The 17962-nt window shown below is 44.9% G+C and overlaps 1 protein-coding gene across 2 annotated transcripts; it reads right to left on the bottom strand.

Annotated features, from left to right (window-relative positions):
- Positions 1-1062: 1062 nt before the first annotated feature.
- On the bottom strand, positions 1063-17672 carry dtx2 (deltex 2, E3 ubiquitin ligase). 2 transcript variants are annotated; one of them, XM_084373982.1, is made up of 9 exons: positions 17053-17672; positions 13566-14154; positions 12011-12069; positions 7689-8003; positions 5536-5603; positions 5160-5327; positions 4710-4871; positions 3444-3533; positions 1063-2379 (listed from the first exon to the last, which is right to left on the bottom strand). In XM_084373982.1, exons 1-9 carry the CDS (start codon positions 17360-17362, stop codon positions 2125-2127), a joined length of 2016 nt encoding a protein of 671 aa, XP_084230108.1. In that variant the 5' UTR covers positions 17363-17672; the 3' UTR covers positions 1063-2124. The 2 variants fall into 2 exon arrangements, with proteins under 2 accessions (XP_084230108.1, XP_084230109.1); XM_084373983.1 differs by lacking the exon at positions 7689-8003 and having other exon boundaries at positions 17053-17670.
- Positions 17673-17962: the final 290 nt, after the last annotated feature.

Raw genomic sequence — 17962 nt, 5'->3', positions numbered from 1 at the left:
GAGAAGAAGCAACATGAGGTCACAGATCACAGAGACGCTGCTGCCTGCAGTGATCCTGAGATCAGGGCACACTGAAGGACAGAGTGTGTGTGTGTGTGTGTGTGTGTGTGTGTGTGTGTGTGTGTGTGTGTGTGTGTGTGTGTGTGTGTGAGAGTGTGTGTGTGTGTGTGTGTGTGTGTGTGTTTGAGGCGTGTTCCCATCATCAGGCTCATGAGACTCTCTCAGACAGTTTGAGCCCTTTGTGGACACTTTGAGTTCACAACACTGACATGAAACAAAGGGGACGCCTGAAAACACCTTTAAAAACCACACTGACGCTTTCACTGTTTCATATGAACGAGTTCTGATTGAGGACATTTTCTTCTCACTGATTCTCGACTGAAATCACAACGTGGAGCTTTAATCCCTGAAACCTGTTTCTATTTCTGGTTTTTGTTCTTATCATGAGGATATAATTTATATTTTAAAACTTGAAGCACTGTCCCGATCTATTTTCTCTCTCTCTCTCTCTCTCTCTCTCTCTCGGCAGGTGACATCAGTAAAGCTCAGGGTTTAAGGCTTCAGGGGGACTTCGTGATCAGGTCGTCATTTTGTTAGTTTTTTGTCATTTTGTCTTTGTTGACCAGAGCACAGATTTAGTTTCGTTGATATTTTTAGGATATTAAACTTTATGTCATGTTTTGTGTTCAGGGTATTCGGGAACGAGCTTTCAGCTGAAGTGAGGATCAGATTTGTGTCCTCATGTTGCCTTTTCTCTTTTCTCTTGAGTCTAATCGCAGACTTTTTTAAATCTGTGATATTTTAATCTTCTCTGGAGGTCAGAGCACTCTCAACAAGATGATGGCTAATCTAAAAAGCTACAGGCCGCCATTTACTGAGAGCCATTAGCTCTGAACGACCGTACAGCAGCACAGTAATATGAGGTCATTGTGAGAGGAGCGGCCGGAGGTTTTAACTCTCATATTTAAAGATCATCGGCCCCACGAGAGGAATTCATTTACACTTCTCATGATCCTGACTGAAGCATCACTGCACCAACATCAACAGAGGAAAGAGTCGGGGTTCATTTGCTGTATTTCTTTATTGCAGACTTTTTTTTTCCAGTTTTGCTTGTATACACGAGTCAGTTGAGCGACTGTACTGCAGTACTGTGAGCAGAATAATGCATGTGGATACAGGAGGTGAGTTTGCAGCCGGCGGGAGCGTTAACGCGCTCGCCGCGGCTTCACGTGTCTTGTTTAATCAAGACGAGTTCGATGACCTTGATTGTCACACTGTAAAATGTTCTTTTTTTTAAATCTCAGCGATGTTCGCCATCTGTTCGGACAAAAGGAAGTAATGACACCTCGTCCCTTCTCGCACACGGCAACAGAAACATTAAGTGACAAACGTGTCTGCAGAAAGATTCACTGCAGAGTCAACACGAGAAATGAAAATGTGAGTGAGTCAGTAAAATGGAACAGATGATCAAATTAGTGATAAATGTTAAAAAAGACAACTTTGCTCTCCTCGACGATCTGTGGACACGACCAGCTTCTTTTTTTTTTACATCACTTTTAGTTTCATGTATTTACATCAGGTCAGTGTTGCCTCGTCTCATCAGATAGGCTAATATATTCTCACTTTGCTACTAGAAGTTTCAGTGTGTCTTTGTGCCGAACACAAAGCTTTTCAACAGAAACACTTTAATTGCATAACCTCCCAATTTGAAAACAAGTTAACTGCCCTTCACCATCTCGTCAGCTAAATGCACCGTCAGAACTAAAGTGCTTAATGAGATTTTTATCCCCGGTGAGAGCTGCCAGTCTCAGGGGAGCTGGACTCGGGGATACAGATGAGGCTCTTGATGGAAAATAAAACAAAAAAAAAACAGAAGCACAATCTCCAGGATGAAAAGAGGCTCAGCGTTTCTGAGTTTGTCTCCTGGAATATGTGATGAGCAGGAATGTAGCGGAGCTCCATGAAGCTTCAACACGTCCGTCCCGCTCACTTCCCCCTTCCTTCAGATGCTGACATGAACTGACTAACAAACAGAGGGTGCACGAGGTCCACCTGGACACACAGGTGGACTCTGAAGGGTTAACTCAGCAGTGAGAGGGAGCATGTGAAGCTTGGAGCTGTGACCTAGCTGCTGCCGCCACCGCCGCCGCTGCCCAGAGGTTTGAGGCAGTCCTCTGTCACGCCCTGAGAGGCCAGCTCAGACAGAACATTGTCCAGGTAGTTTGGGTCGGGGTAGCCGTGGCCCGACAGGTTGGACATCATCTCTGTTTTGTGGTGGATGCCGTTCCACACCACCGTGTCGGGCTCGCCGGTGGTGCTCGACGTTCCCACTGTGAAGATGAGGCGCCGCATCCACGCCACCTTCAGCAGCTCCAGGACCTTTGAGACGGAGAGACGAGGAGAGAAACATCAACCACCAAGTCCAACGAGACGTTTATGAATATTCTTTAAGGCGGACCAGCTGTTCTGATGATGCAGTTAATGTTGAGGTTTCTTTTCACGCAGAATTCGTCTCGTTCCTGAGAATCTGTTGCTTTTCTTTGTCTCACATGGTTTTATATTGAACATCTCTGTTTCTGTTTTACAGACAAACTTTCAGCAAAGTTTCCACAACAAACACAAACTGAACCAACGTGAGCTTCAAACCTCTTCTGTCCTGGTGACCACTGAGAATCAATCATGGCATTTGATTCATTTACAAAGGGGCCAGGGTTTTTTCCAAGATGGCGGCTGAATGGTGAAAACTGCCTCAGAGGACTTAGAGTGAACTGAAGATGTTTGGGATTATTGCACAGAGAAGGTGACGTCACCTTGTCCTTTTAGAAATGTGAGTTTTCACCACTTATAGAACAAAAGATTAATAATAAAGTAATGAACAGAATCATCAGGTTCTGGCTGTTTTACAGCAGGAGGCTCAGTCACAACACACTTCTCACACTCTCCTCCAGGTAAACGGCGGCTGTTAGAGACAGAACTAACTGAAATGGGATTATGTACCTGGAGTTAATCAGACAGGCAGAAACAAACACTGTTTCCTGAACACCGTTCTGGTTCTGAGTACTGAAAGGCTCCTGCGCTGTGGGACGGGCTGTGTGTCCGATCTCTAATCCATGTTCTACAGGGAACATCACACCGCGGGACTGAAGCACACAAACTACAACTGGAATAATTTAATCCAATTTTCCATCAGTGAATTACAGCAGAGATTATTTATAGCGGCTCAAGTGTGCAGCTGCAGTCGGCAGCGAGCAGGAAACGAGCCGCTGATTCACCACGGAAACAACACAACTTTATAACGAGTGTTTTTACTTTAATCACAGGGAAACGTTCTGACGGAGCGTCCTGTGTTAACAGTACCTGATGTGTCGGGCTGGTCTCTGCAGATTTATGGATCATTTGGACCTACAGTCACGTACAGATGCTGATATCTGATGTTTCTTTACCTTCCTGCCTTTGTCGTTGTCCGGTAGGAAGCAGAAGCGAGGGAAGCCTCTGCAGGTGAACGGCTGCCCGGGGTTCGGATGTTCTGGACCCTGATGAGTGGAAACATAAAGTTTAATATTAGAGATCAGTCGCAACAATCAAATCATCTCATAACATGTTTTTGGAGAATAACAGCTCAATAGAAATCTGATTCAGTTCTTTTAAACTTGAGACACAAACAGCAGTTTATCTGTTGCAGCAGGACAGAAAGAAATGAGAGTTTTCCCAAAAGAACAAAGGACGAGGACACCGTGGACATCAGTCTGCTGAACACTGTGTGGACAACGAGCTTCAGTCCAGACGGCAGTTTGTCCTCCAGTCACCAGCGACGTTCATATTCTGTCTTTCAAACTTGTTTCAAAGTTACCAGACTGGCCTGAAGAATTACAGCGGAGGAATCACTGAAGCATTTCAGTCGAAACTTAAAGCTTCAGAATGAAAGATATTTATTATTTTTTCATACGTTTCACTGACGTTTGAGGCTCCAGTGTCTATTTTAGTTATGCTGCGAGCCAAAAGGTCAACATATTTCTAAAGGCTGAGGAGTGTATCATGTTAGCCTATAATTAGCACGCCTGCAGTCGGCGCAGGAGAAGCTGAACATCCCAATTAAACCTTTAGTGAGGCAACACGACTCATCTGCATATTCAGGTTATTAATTACTAGTTTAATAAGTTGTGTTGGAGTCAGCTGGGCTTCACCTCACTGTCCCGGTTGACGTCATCTTAACATGTTTGCTAGCTGTAGCCAACAATCAGCAACCGGCTGCTCCGAAAAGTCTGGACTTTATTTTCTTTATTTTCTGTTTTTGACAGAAAGTGTAAAGTACTGTTGGGTCACGACCCTCAGAACGTGTCTCCAACTCAAATTTCCTGGAGGTGATTGGTACGTTTCATCTCCTGAAGTGTGGAGGCCCAAACTCTCAAAACTAAATCTGAACTACATTCACTGTGAAGCCGAGTCACTACGACACGACTGGTGGAGTACAGAACAGAAATGTTTAGACGAGGGTGACAGTGACCGTTAACTCCACGATGACTTCAATAATTATTCCTCAAACTGGATGAAAAACGATCTGCTGGTTTTCAGGATCAGAAGCAGAAATTCTGGATCTGTGAAGCAGATTTTAATGCTCAGCTTTTGCAGCCGTGGTAGAAAATAAATGAAATAAAAGACGGAGGAAATTTAAAATCATTGAACAGTGTTAGCTGATGGTGCAGACGTACCTGTATTCCAGGTGGGATGCTGTAGATGATCTGGATGGTGCCACAGTCCGGGTGACCCGGCAGCGACTGGGCGATGCTGTAAATCTCCATCTTGCCTTTTGGCTGCGTGCCGGTCTTCTCTCCGTAGATTGTCTTACACGAGGGGCACTGCAGACTGCCGTCCTGAGCAGGAAACACAAACAGGGAGAGATCAATACAAACCAGGTAGAGCTGATCAGCTAGTCATCGATCGAGCCGCTGATGAGACTTTAGTTCGGTGTTTCCTTCCCACAGTCACTACACCTCTGACGCTCGTATGAACGGCATATGACAGTTTTCAGTTTGGACACAACTTCAATAAATTCTCCTACAATAAAAAACAAACATTGGGACAGAAACACATTTTAAAGGACCAATCCAACAATCTGCCACATAATGAAACACAACAGTTAACATGCAGTCTGCTCACACCTTTGTCCCGTTGTTGTACATGGCCAGCATGCAGAGCATGTGCAGGGTATGTCCACACTTGATGAACTTCCCCACAGTGTCTGGCAGGATGCTCTGTCCTCCCTCCTCCGAGGACGGCGTCTCGTAGCCGGATGGATTGGACAGCTGATCCATGCAGATGATGCAGTCCTGAGGGGGAACCAGGGAGAACATGATTAGTGTAACATTCACTGAGTAAAAGAATAAACTCTGCGTTTGAAAGTTTCACAACTGACCCTTAAAAACTGGGACAAATCTGCCTCACAAAGACCTCAGACAACCCTTTTTTTTTTTTTGTTTCCATCTGTGACGTCTGAGAGAAGAATAAAACAAAACACTCCGACCATGAAACATTTACCTCATCTGGTACTCCGGCCACCACCTCCATGTAGCGCTGGATCACCTCCTCAGGTCTCTGAGCCGAGGCTGACAGAGGGATAAAAAGAGAGAACACAAGGTGACGAGCGAGCCGAGACCGAACCAGACACTAAAACAGACTCCAACAAAAGACGAGACTGTGCCGAGATGAAATGATTCACAATCTCCATGTAGGATTTCAGTCATTCAACACAAAAGCTTTGGATTCCTGCTGCTGCTCAACAAAACATCCTACAATAAAGACACGAGCACAGGATGAAACCATGAAACCACAGACGCAAAGTGAATGAACGGTGACAGAATGAACCATGATTATGATACACACACTGTCATATTGTGTCACATACACAAGTGTGAGTGTCGAGTCTGTTGAGGAAACTAAAATCTTTGTCTTTCTGAGTTTATTACAGATTTCCACTGAATGAAAGTGAAGGAGGTTGTGATTATTCCCTCTGTGACGTGTCTCCTGTAGGTGTCAAGTGCAGGTACTCAAGTTTAAAGTGGCGGACGGTGAGAGTGGGGGAAGGATGATTCATGGTCATGGAGAAGCAAAAAAAAATGAAGCAGCAATGAAATGAAGCAAAATGTTTCAAATCAGCTGAGTCGTACCACAACTTAAAGGAACAGTTCACCCAAACATGAAATCCAAGTCTCCAGAAGCCCCGAGATCCCAAACTAATCTGAAAAGATGTTCATTGCACGCTCGGGATGTGCGCTAACGCTTTTAGCTTAGCAGCTACAGCGGATGGATCACAGCAGACGAGCTGCATGGAGACATCTGATGTTTAAATCATCTCCAGCTGCTTCAGGTGTTCAGCAGAACGCTGCAACTCTGTTTTACTGTGAAGCTCCAGAAATGTTCTGTGGACTACGAGACTTCACCTGACTTTATATCATCAGGAGGAGACGATGGCTGAGCCTGACTTTATATCATCAGGAGGAGACGATGGCTGAGCCTGACTTTATATCATCAGGAGGAGACGATGGCTGAGCCTGACTTTATATCATCAGGAGGAGACGATGACTGAGCCTGACTTTATATCATCAGGAGGAGATGATGACTGAGCCTGACTTTATATCATCAGGAGGAGACGATGACTGAGCTTGACTTTATATCATCAGGAGGAGACGATGGCTGAGCCTGACTTTATATCATCAGGAGGAGACGATGGCTGAGCCTGACTTTATATCATCAGGAGGAGACGATGACTGAGCCTGACTTTATATCATCAGGAGGAGATGATGACTGAGCCTGACTTTATATCATCAGGAGGAGACGATGGCTGAGCCTGACTTTATATCATCAGGAGGAGACGATGACTGAGCCTGACTTTATATCATCAGGAGGAGACGATGGCTGAGCCTGACTTTATATCATCAGGAGGAGACGATGACTGGATTAATTTGACTTTTTGTGTTAACTTTTCCTTTAAATCGACTTCTCCATTATCAGAATAGCTGCTGATTATTTCCCGTCTAATGACTGATTGATTCTGTTGCAGCAGTTTTGTATGTTTGAGCATCCAGATGATGATTTTATTAATAAACAGATGGGCGACAAATCAAAGTAAAACCCTGAAACTCAAGAACACCTTCAGTGTTCCCTCATTAAATGATAATGTTGGATCATTTTCAAAACATTCAGAGACGCCTCGTATCCTGAGAAGAAGCATCTGTGTTTGTGTTCTTTGGTTTGTTTCCCATCTGTATACATGTGGTGAGACTTAAAATCCTGTCTTAACATTATTTAGACTCCCAGCAAGCAAAAGATGGCCGGGGAGAACCTAAAGGATTGTAAAAAGTGTGGCATCGTTGAGAGCTGAAAAATAAATGAGGAGATGCAGGAGGACATGGTGGGTAAAAGCAGCTGATACTGACGACAAGCAGTGGGATGAAGCTGGAGCAGGTAGCAGCAGAAAGGTCGGAGGAATCTGAGTGAGACGAGTCAGAGGTGGTCCGATTTTAAAGTCAGACTTGCAGCAGCACGTTTTTCCACTAACACCAAAGCGAAGCCGTGTGAGAACACTCTGAACACATGAGGACGGATGATGGTGGGCGGATGCAGGATGAAATGGTCCTCAAGCCTGTGATGGAGAAACAGAGGTGGAGGAAGGGCAGGTGGCGTGTAGCTACCTCTCCTGTGCTGCCTCTTTGCTCTCCTAACTGAACTGCTGCTGCTGCTGCTGCTGCTGCTGGTGGTGGTGGAGGTGGGGGGCTTGCTGGGCCTGCTGGCGGGGGGGAGGAGAGGAGGAGGAAGAGAGAAAGGAGCAGGTTGCTGCTGTTGGAGCTGCTGCTGCTGTAGCTGCTGCTGCTGTAGCTGCTGTAGCTGCTGCTGCTGCTGCTGCTGCTGCTGCTGCTGCTGCTGCTGCTGCTGCTGCTGCTGAGGGAGGGGGGCAGAGGTGAAGTGCACGCCGAGTCCCACTGCTGACATCAAAATGGAGGCCATGCCTGGAGCGGGGGAGGGTGGGGTGGGGTGGAGGCGGGACGGGGCGGGGCAGAGTGGAGCAGGTGAGGGTTGAGAGCAAGTGGAGATATGCAGGAGTAGAAAGGAACAAATCAAAGGATGAGAAATGTAGCAGCAGATTGTCCCTCAGTCACACAACAGACATCAAGTACCTTTAATTAAAGTGATCAGCTTCGGTTCATTCTGACTGTTCTTCTGATTAATGAGTGAAGCTGGTTCTGCAGTCTGGACTTCTGCTGTGCAGCGAGCACTAATCTCATCAGCCCAGTGACATCATCAGATCCTCTGAGACCTGATGGAGCCCAGTCAGACCCATCAATCAGCAGATATGAGGAATGTTTACATGATGACGACCACGACGCAGATTTAGCATTTAGCATCACCGAGCCCTGACCAGCGGGCCACAAACCTGTACTGTAATATTAAGACAGGCAAAGCTGAACCTGAGAGTGGACCACCTTGGGCCCGCGGGTCGTTTTGCAGCGTTGATCTAAAACAACACTCTGTACTAAGAGTCTAACGGTTTCACAAAACCGCAGTTTGGTTCATAAACACATGAGAAATACAGGGAAAACATGTCTGAGTTTTATTAGATTAACTAAAATGTGGAATATCAAGTCCACTGAAGAGCTCCGACGGTAGATCAACTATTCAGACTACCTGACGCCTGCTGCTCTTTGCCAGCTGTCTCACTTTAGTAAGCCGTGGAGCTGAGTGGCCCTGTCAGCTGACCGGAGCGTGCCTGGACCAGGACCTCAGATCACGGGTGGAGTCTCCGGTCAGCTGCCTCCCAGTGGGACTCACCACTCCCAGCTGAAACTACAGGAGCTGTCAGACGATCAGCTCCGAGCTACAGAGTGCTGTTAGGAGACCGGACGGGCCGGGGCTAGCTGGTTAGCATGCTAACTTCTTTGACATCAACACTGTTGTTTCTTCACACTCTGTTCAGAGTGTTCGCTCACTTTTTACATGTTTTATACTAAAATTCAGGCCATAACTTACAGACTACCCCTTTAAAAACACAACCCATGTTTTAGCATCCAGCTTCATCATCACAGCTGAAACTGTTGCTTTACTGCAGTTTAGCTGAAACCTGACAAACTTCCAACAGCTGCAATATTTTATATGTGTGTGTATATATATATATATATATATATATATATATATATATATATATATATATATATATATATATATATATATATATATATATCAAATATCAGGTTATATATTATATATAGATCAGTCACAGCACTGATCACCACTAATGATCAGTCACAGAGCTGATCACCACTAATGATCAGTCACAGAGCTGATCACCACTGATGATCAGTCACAGAGCTGATCACCACTAATGATCAGTCACAGAGCTGATCACCACTAATGATCAGTCACAGAGCTGATCACCGCTGATGATCATTAAGTCTGCACATTAGGAGGAGACTCCACATGAGGAGCTTCAGTGTGAAACGATTCACCACAGTCGTGCTACGCTGCTTCTCAGGAACGAGGTTCTGCTGCTTCAGCTTCCTCCATGATGATTGTATTGATTCAGTCGACCAATCACAGCCCAGAAGCTCGGTTATCATGTCAGAAGTGTGCAGCAGAAGAAAAACCAGAGCTCACTGTGAATATTAATTTTAAACCCTGTTATGAGTTATTACGCTGCCTGCTGATGTTCAGCACTACACGCCTCTGAATCACATGACTGAATTAAATACGTGATTGTGTCGTTAAAAGGTGAAAATTAAATAACGTGTGAAATCCTCAAATTCAACCAATGGTTTTAACATCATTTACTCAAAGGCTGTCAACATGAGCCCTCTCACATGTATTATAAGTGCTTTATTTCCAGTTTGACCTCAGTTCTCTTCCAGGATCATGTTGAGTTAATATCAGATTCTGCTTCACATAAAATGAACCTTTAAAACAAGATGTGCCTGATAAATATACAGACTCTGGATCAGTGTGTTCAAACAGCTCCACATTATCAGGACTGAATCAGACTGAAGCTTCTGTCACATCTGATTCTTATTCAAACATGATGAGACGACAGAAATGATTTGGCTTCATGTCGACATTAGTGAGCTGAGCGAGAGCAGATTTTTCTTATTTCCAGACAGATTTGATTTTGTGTTCTGCTGAATGATTTTCATTTTATTGAGAAGATCTGAGTATCTTTGAGGACGAGCTGATGAACGCTACACACGATGAATATTTAAGGTGCAGGAACGATGCAACAAAGTTGAAAATGCCAAAAGACACATTGATGCATTTGTCACGAAGCCTAGGATCTGAGAATGGCTTTACAAACCGTCTCACAGCCTCAGGTTAGACTCACTCCACACCAACTCAACCTGACTCCACCGGTTCATGTCACTGAACCTTGTAAAATCCTGCAGCTGTGCTCCAAATATGTTCTGAGTTATTGAAGTTTGGACCTCAGAGCTAAACGTCATCATGTTAGTGATTGTCTGCGTGTTCTCAGCCTCACCAACGTCTTGTTTTTCTCTGGACTGGGTTGAAATTTGTCCTGAACATCAAAGAATCTCTAAAGATCATTTACAACAAGTAATTAGCAAAAAACCTGAGTCATTACGAGCTGGAGCCAAAGAAAAACAGACTCAATAGGTATCACATGAAGACAGAAAACCGTGAAGTCACCACAGTACAAACATCTTCCTTCAAGGAAATTAAAATAATTCTTTCAAAGGGACGAGAGCTCGACACGTTCACAGCCTCTAACTGTGCGATCAAACCAACAGTTCAACACCACTGTGTCTTCATCAGCGTCAGAGGACAAAGACATTTGTCTGACTTCGCTGTTAAAGGCTTAAATGTGTCACTTTGGTCCGGTGCCTTTCTTCCCTTTGAAGGTTTACTGTCCTCGAGCTGAGAGCACCGAGGACTGTTTTCTTTTTCTAATAATCCTTCTTGGGAAAATCTCCAGAGAAAATCAGTGAGTCAGTGTTTTCAGCTCTGAAGCTGTTTAACAAGATGAGTTTCACTTTCTGCAACTCGGAGCTGCGACAGAACGACATTAACACACAGAATAACCATCTGCTTCAACAAAGTGGAAACTAGTGGAGATGTTAACGTTTGACAATAAAAAAACAGTTATCGTTATTAATTTGAGGACAGTAAACTGGTTGTTAATAGTAATGGTAAACTATTTAAATGGATCCATGTTGTAACTGATCTTCAGGGTTTCTTTGATGTTCAGAACAAATTTCACGACGTGACAGCGAATCACTAACGCGATGACATTTAGCTCCGAGGGCCAAACTTGTATTAAACAAATTTAATACAAGTTTTTATTTGACGTTTTTCAAGAAAATGAAAATGAGATGAACTGTAAAAAGTTCTGTGTCAGTTGGTTTGAAGTGACACAAAGTTTAATGTCTCTGATCATCTGAACCAAGTCAGACATTCATCACACAATAACCTCACGTCCGACCTCTCACAGGTCATCATGAGACGCTGCCGGATCACCATCAGTAACATCACTGATGTATTTTTACATTTAATTAGTGCGTCCCACTGATGGAGGTGTGATGTGTGAGTTAGCAGCAGCGTCAGGTGGAGCTGAGGGACAGCAGCTGTTAACTGGCTGAAGACTGAAAGCTGAAGTTAATCATGTTTTTACATCGGGACACTAATTCTTCGTGCAGCATGAGGACGCTCGTGTCGGCTGTCAGGGAATACAAGCCTGTTCTCCTGTTCTCTGCTGTAACAAACAGGATAATATCTCTTTAGTTTCTCGTTAAACAGAAGCCTCCCCGGTGGTTTGAACAAGAAAAAGGTTTCAGGTTTGTGTTGTGTGCTTTTTGTGGTATTCTGTTCCTGAACAGACCGACACTCACAAGACGAAAGCAGAGGAAAAGAGGCACATAAACCACAAACGTTACAGTGAATGAAACCTGCAGCCAGCTCAGAGGCGTGGTGCCGAGCGGGCCGAGCGGTCAGGATGGATGCTTAGTGACCCGTTTACCTGCCAGGGCAGAGCTCACGCTGGTGGATCCGTTCAGCTGCACAGAGATGGAAGGAACACTGCAGGACAGGAAACAGAGACAGAGACCATCAGTCGGTGGAAACAGACGAGGAGCCGAGCAGGAAAACAAAGTGTCCACTTCACAGATTAAAACATTTCACTACGGTGACATCAGGAAACCTGCCTGTGAATCCACTGCAAGGATTTAATTACATTTATTTCAGTAACTGTAAGTAAATCAGCCAATATATTGATGAATATGAGTGAAAGAACAAGAAACAAAGATCCAGTTCAGGACTTCAGCTGACGACTATCTCCTCTAACCTGTCTGATTAACAGTTACATGTAGAAAACACAAAAGAAATGATGAAGTCATCAGATGATGACAGAGCTCAAAGTGAGAACAGATCAAAGTGAAGTTACTGAAACGTAAAAACCCTCATAGGTGGAACAGAAACCGAGTGAGAGGACGAGGAAACGTGAGACATCAGCTGATCTGAGCTCAGAGGACGCTGCAGCCTCACGTCTGCTCTCATGAAGGATTCAAACCTGAACTCATTCATGAGCCGCAACAGCATTTACCTCCTTAGACAGAGTTAGAGAACTGACCGCTGTCAGTGCTGCTTAACTGATCACAACATTACAGAAACTCCTGTAAAATTATTTAAATCTTCTCCAGCTGTTTGTTTAATCCTGATGATGTGACATCATCAAACAGTTTGTTCCAGTGAAATGAAAATTGTGCTGCAAAAAGGGCTGAAACTAATTATTTTCTTTGAGGATAAGTCTGCACCTTGTTTTCTTGATTAATCGATGAGTTGTTTGGTCTATAAAACGTCAGAAAATGGTGAATCAGTGTTTCCCAAAGCTCAACATGAGGACGGTCTTCAGTTCACTGTCAGAGGACAGAAACCAGAAAACATTCACATGTAACAAGCTGACATCAGAGAATTTAGACTGTTTTTCTTAAAAATTGCCCAAAGTGATTCACCGATTATCAAAACGGTTGGTGATTAATTTAATAGCTGACAACTAATCAATTAATCATTGCAGCCCGACACATCATTGAGTGTCGATCAGCTCCAGCCTGTCGGAGTATTTCTCATATTATGCTGTAAAATAAAACACAGTGTGCTGACTGAGACAATAAGAGGATGAGTAGTAACACAGACCAGTGTGTGCTAGCATCCAGCATTTCACTATCCTCTTATTAATTTGCAGAGGCTGTGAAAACACTAAATGAAACTTAATGCTGAAGAAAATTAGAGCCTTGAGAAACTGTAAGTGAGCTGCATATTCATTATAACACTTCAGTCAGTAATTTGTCTTTGAAAGCAGTTCAGTGTGGCGCGAGGAGGAGAAAAGAAGGAAGGCGGCAGACGACACAGTCACAGGAAGCAGCCAAAACAAACATGCCACAGCAGGGCTGCAGGTTCTGTCATCGTTCCTGCTGAACAGGACGGGTCAGAGCCGAGGCAGACAGGAAACAGGGCGGAGAGGGCCCCGTGATGGAGCAACACCAATCACAACACAACACACATCTTCAGATACCAACCTTAACCCGTTGGCACTGGTCGAACTGGTCAGCAGGGGAGCAGACATCTGACTACCAGAGGCCGGTGGAGGCCAGGGGCTGCCCCAGGACATGCCCCCCACAGAGAGGGGTCTCCTGGGGTACGGGGAGTAGACAGAGGTGGGGTGAGCAGCTACAGCGCGTCCAGGCCCTTGGAGGCTGGGCCGGTTCAGGCTGCCTGATGAGAAGGAGTGTCGTGAGCGGCTGGGCATGGGTCCTGTGCTGCTGTGGCTCAAACACTGCTGACAGGAGCAGGCCGGGCCAGACGGGATGGCCGGGGGGCCGGCAGAGGCCAGCGGGTAGGGGAGGTTACACTGCTGTCGGACCTGCCGTCTGAAGCCCGTCGCTTTGTTGACCTGTGCCAAAGATGTGAGATCCACGATGTAATTGTATCCATGTGGACCCAGGTCTGCCGTACCCTGGCGGGCCTGATAGCTGTGCTCCAAAAGGATGGAGGTTCGAGTCTCATACGGAGTCCATCCTCCTTCATCGTTGGCCCATTCCCAGTAAACACCACTGCCCAGGCCCGAGGACTGGGCGAACAGGGAGCGGCGAACTGACCGGGTCTTTCCTGGAAGTCAAAGAGACGATTTTCTATGAATAAACTGAATTAAAGCTTCACTGTATGTAAAAGTGAACCCACATTTTCAGCCCAAATCCCAAACATACGTTTTCTAAATGACTTGGACGTGAGGACGTAGATATTTTGGGATTCTATAATTTGCTCTTTGTCTTTTTATTATGTTTGTTTTATGTGTGCAGCTGCGTTTCTGTGCTGCCGGCTTCCTGTCTCCCTCAAGACTCTCTTGAAAAAAAGATTTGTAATGATGCATTATTCAAATTATGGGCGCGACTTCCAGCGAGTCCTGTTACTTAACTGGAACCGGTGCTTTCCATCGTATCAGGACGCTAATCAAGTTTATGTCAAGATACAGTCTGTCCGGGCAAAAGTCAAATTATTATAAAAAAGTGCTTAAACCAAAAAAACTCCTTTAAGGTTCATTGTAACCATCCCACATCTACCATATGGATAACCTGGGTGTGTGCCCCGGGCCCCTGAGGATGGACGGGCCCTCTGCACTGGGATTTAAACCAGAAGTAGCATTTTTTTCTGTCACACTACACAAACACATCACATGAAGCTTGATCCACTCTCTTGATCTTGATAATTAACCGGTCAGAATGAAACAGAAGCTGCTTCCAAGAAAATTTAGTCTCATGATTGTTTTATTGGTGAGAATGGGCACAAGTGACCTTTGGTGAGTGTGCTGCAATACACTGTTCTGATTGGTTAATAATCAAGGTGGGTTGGCACTGGGAGCAGGTGGATTACACTGAACAGATTCAACATCAGTCATAATTAAAAACAGGGGTGTTGATTTTCACCTGACCAACAGCCAGTCCGGCTGTGTCTGTGGGAAATACTGCTCAGCAGCAGAAAATGGACGGAGTTACCCAGAAGTCCCGGGGACTCCAGTGACCAGGGGCCCCTGAAGGGACTGATCAGCTTGTAAGTGATGATAATTGTGTAAATCTGTGATTCCTGAGATGGTTATTATACCAGTGCAACCCTCGCTCATGTGTCAGTTATGTTGACATCTTAATATTTGCCTTGGTGCAGGTTTAATCCACCTGACAGTCATTAAAGTTAATACTGTTGTTTTAAGGTTTAGTCTGAAAAGTATTCATGAACATTGTTTGACTGTTTGTTAAGATAATTGTGTCTCTTCATTCAAACTGTGAGCAGTAACACAACATGCTACACTGAGCAGTAACACAACATGCTACACTGAGCAGTAACACAACATGCTACACTGAGCAGTAACACAACATGCTACACTGTGAGCAGTAACACAACATGCTACACTGTGAGCAGTAACACAACATGCTACACTGTGAGCAGTAACACAACATGCTACACTGAGCAGTAACACAACATGCTACACTGAGCAGTAACACAACATGCTACACTGTGAGCAGTAACACAACATGCTACACTGTGAGCAGTAACAACATGCTACACTGAGCAGTAACACAACATGCTACACTGAGCAGTAACAACATGCTACACTGTGAGCAGTAACACAACATGCTACACTGAGCAGTAACACAACATGCTACACTGAGCAGTAACACAACATGCTACACTGTGAGCAGTAACACAACATGCTACACTGTGAGCAGTAACAACATGCTACACTGAGCAGTAACACAACATGCTACACTGTGAGCAGTAACACAACATGCTACACTGAGCAGTAACACAACATGCTACACTGTGAGCAGTAACACAACATGCTACACTGTGAGCAGTAACACAACATGCTACACTGTGAGCAGTAACACAACATGCTACACTGAGCAGTAACAACATGCTACACTGAGCAGTAACAACATGCTACACTGAGCAGTAACACAACATGCTACACTGAGCAGTAACACAACATGCTACACTGTGAGCAGTAACACAACATGCTACACTGAGCAGTAAAACAACATGCTACACTGAGCAGTAAAACAACATGCTACACTGTGAGCAGTAACACAACATGCTACACTGTGAGCAGTAACACAACATGCTACACTGAGCAGTAACAACATGCTACACTGTGAGCAGTAACAACATGCTACACTGAGCAGTAACACAACATGCTACACTGAGCAGTAACAACATGCTACACTGTGAGCAGTAACAACATGCTACACTGAGCAGTAACACAACATGCTACACTGAGCAGTAACACAACATGCTACACTGTGAGCAGTAACAACATGCTACACTGAGCAGTAACACAACATGCTACACTGTGAGCAGTAACACAACATGCTACACTGTGAGCAGTAACACAACATGCTACACTGTGAGCAGTAACACAACATGCTACACTGAGCAGTAACAACATGCTACACTGAGCAGTAACAACATGCTACACTGAGCAGTAACACAACATGCTACACTGAGCAGTAACACAACATGCTACACTGTGAGCAGTAACACAACATGCTACACTGAGCAGTAAAACAACATGCTACACTGAGCAGTAAAACAACATGCTACACTGTGAGCAGTAACACAACATGCTACACTGTGAGCAGTAACACAACATGCTACACTGAGCAGTAACACAACATGCTACACTGTGAGCAGTAACAACATGCTACACTGTGAGCAGTAACAACATGCTACACTGAGCAGTACAGAGGTTACATGGACACGCTAGCTAACATCAGCTGACAGAGGAGCCTCTCAGTCCGTCACCTGAGGAGCTTCATCCTGGCTGTTTGGCTAATCTTTAGCTAGCAGCTATGTAAACACTCATCAAAACAACAGCGCCTGGAAGCTAATGCTAAGCAGCTAGCGTCATCTGTTAGCCTGGCCTGATGACTGTGTGGATTCAAATCACAACATTACAAATGATCGAGATTAGTGCGGATTATTTAAATATGATACGATGTGACGGAGGCTCACCTGTGTCCTGCCGGAACTGTTTCAGGCTCGGTATGTCGATGAGATAAGGCGACAGGCTGGGGTCTGATTGTCCGAGGCAGATGCTCGTTGAGCCGGGTCCCCCTCCTCTCTGGCCCCGCGGAGCCAGACACCGCTCGATGTAGGCGCTCACTTGGCCGCTGTAAGGCCGCCAGTACCCCAGGTCATCCTGCCATTCCCACACCGCTATCATGGGCTGAGACTGTCCCACAGATCCAGAAGGTGTAGCTGACACCGACGGCCCGTTCCTGGAGCCGTTTACCCTGGCACAGGAGCCAGACACAATCGCCATGTTCAGCAGCGTTAAGCTAACAACAACTCGTTCTGGTTAGCTGCTCCAATGATTGTAGCTACGACGAAGAAAGAGTCTGCTAGCTGGGCTAGCTGGGCTCGTTCAAACACTCCATTGTGAACGTGTTAACAGGCTTTAGAGGAAGCTACAGAGCTCAGATCAGTCGACACGCAGCCTGGAGGATCACCGAGGAGCATGTTGACAAAGCTGAAGCGGTTCATGGACGTTAGCTTAGCGTTAGCTTTAGCTTTGTGACAGCAGCGCTGCCGCGGCTCCGTCCCCTCTGTGCTGCCTTCAGGGACCACCGGGAAACTCCGGATCCGAGGCTCGTTTGTGAACCAACCAAAGATAGAAACGTAAAAATGCCACAAAAGGAATAAAAACAGAATCAGAAAAATGTCTCATTGATCCTTCCAGAGTAGAAATGTTACTGTACGGAGAAATGACAAGGAAATATAAAAAACGATATACATGTATAATACAACAGTATAGAAGAAGAAAAACATAACTATCTCATTATAACATGAACTATTTCTATTGTTCTGTTTTATTGTATTATTATTATTATTATTATTATTATTATTATTATTATTATTATTA

This window comes from Pagrus pagrus, assembly GCF_965226575.1.
Source record: "Pagrus pagrus genome assembly, chromosome: 14".
NCBI lineage: Eukaryota > Metazoa > Chordata > Actinopteri > Spariformes > Sparidae > Pagrus > Pagrus pagrus.
This window is presented reverse-complemented; position numbering and strand designations above follow the sequence as displayed.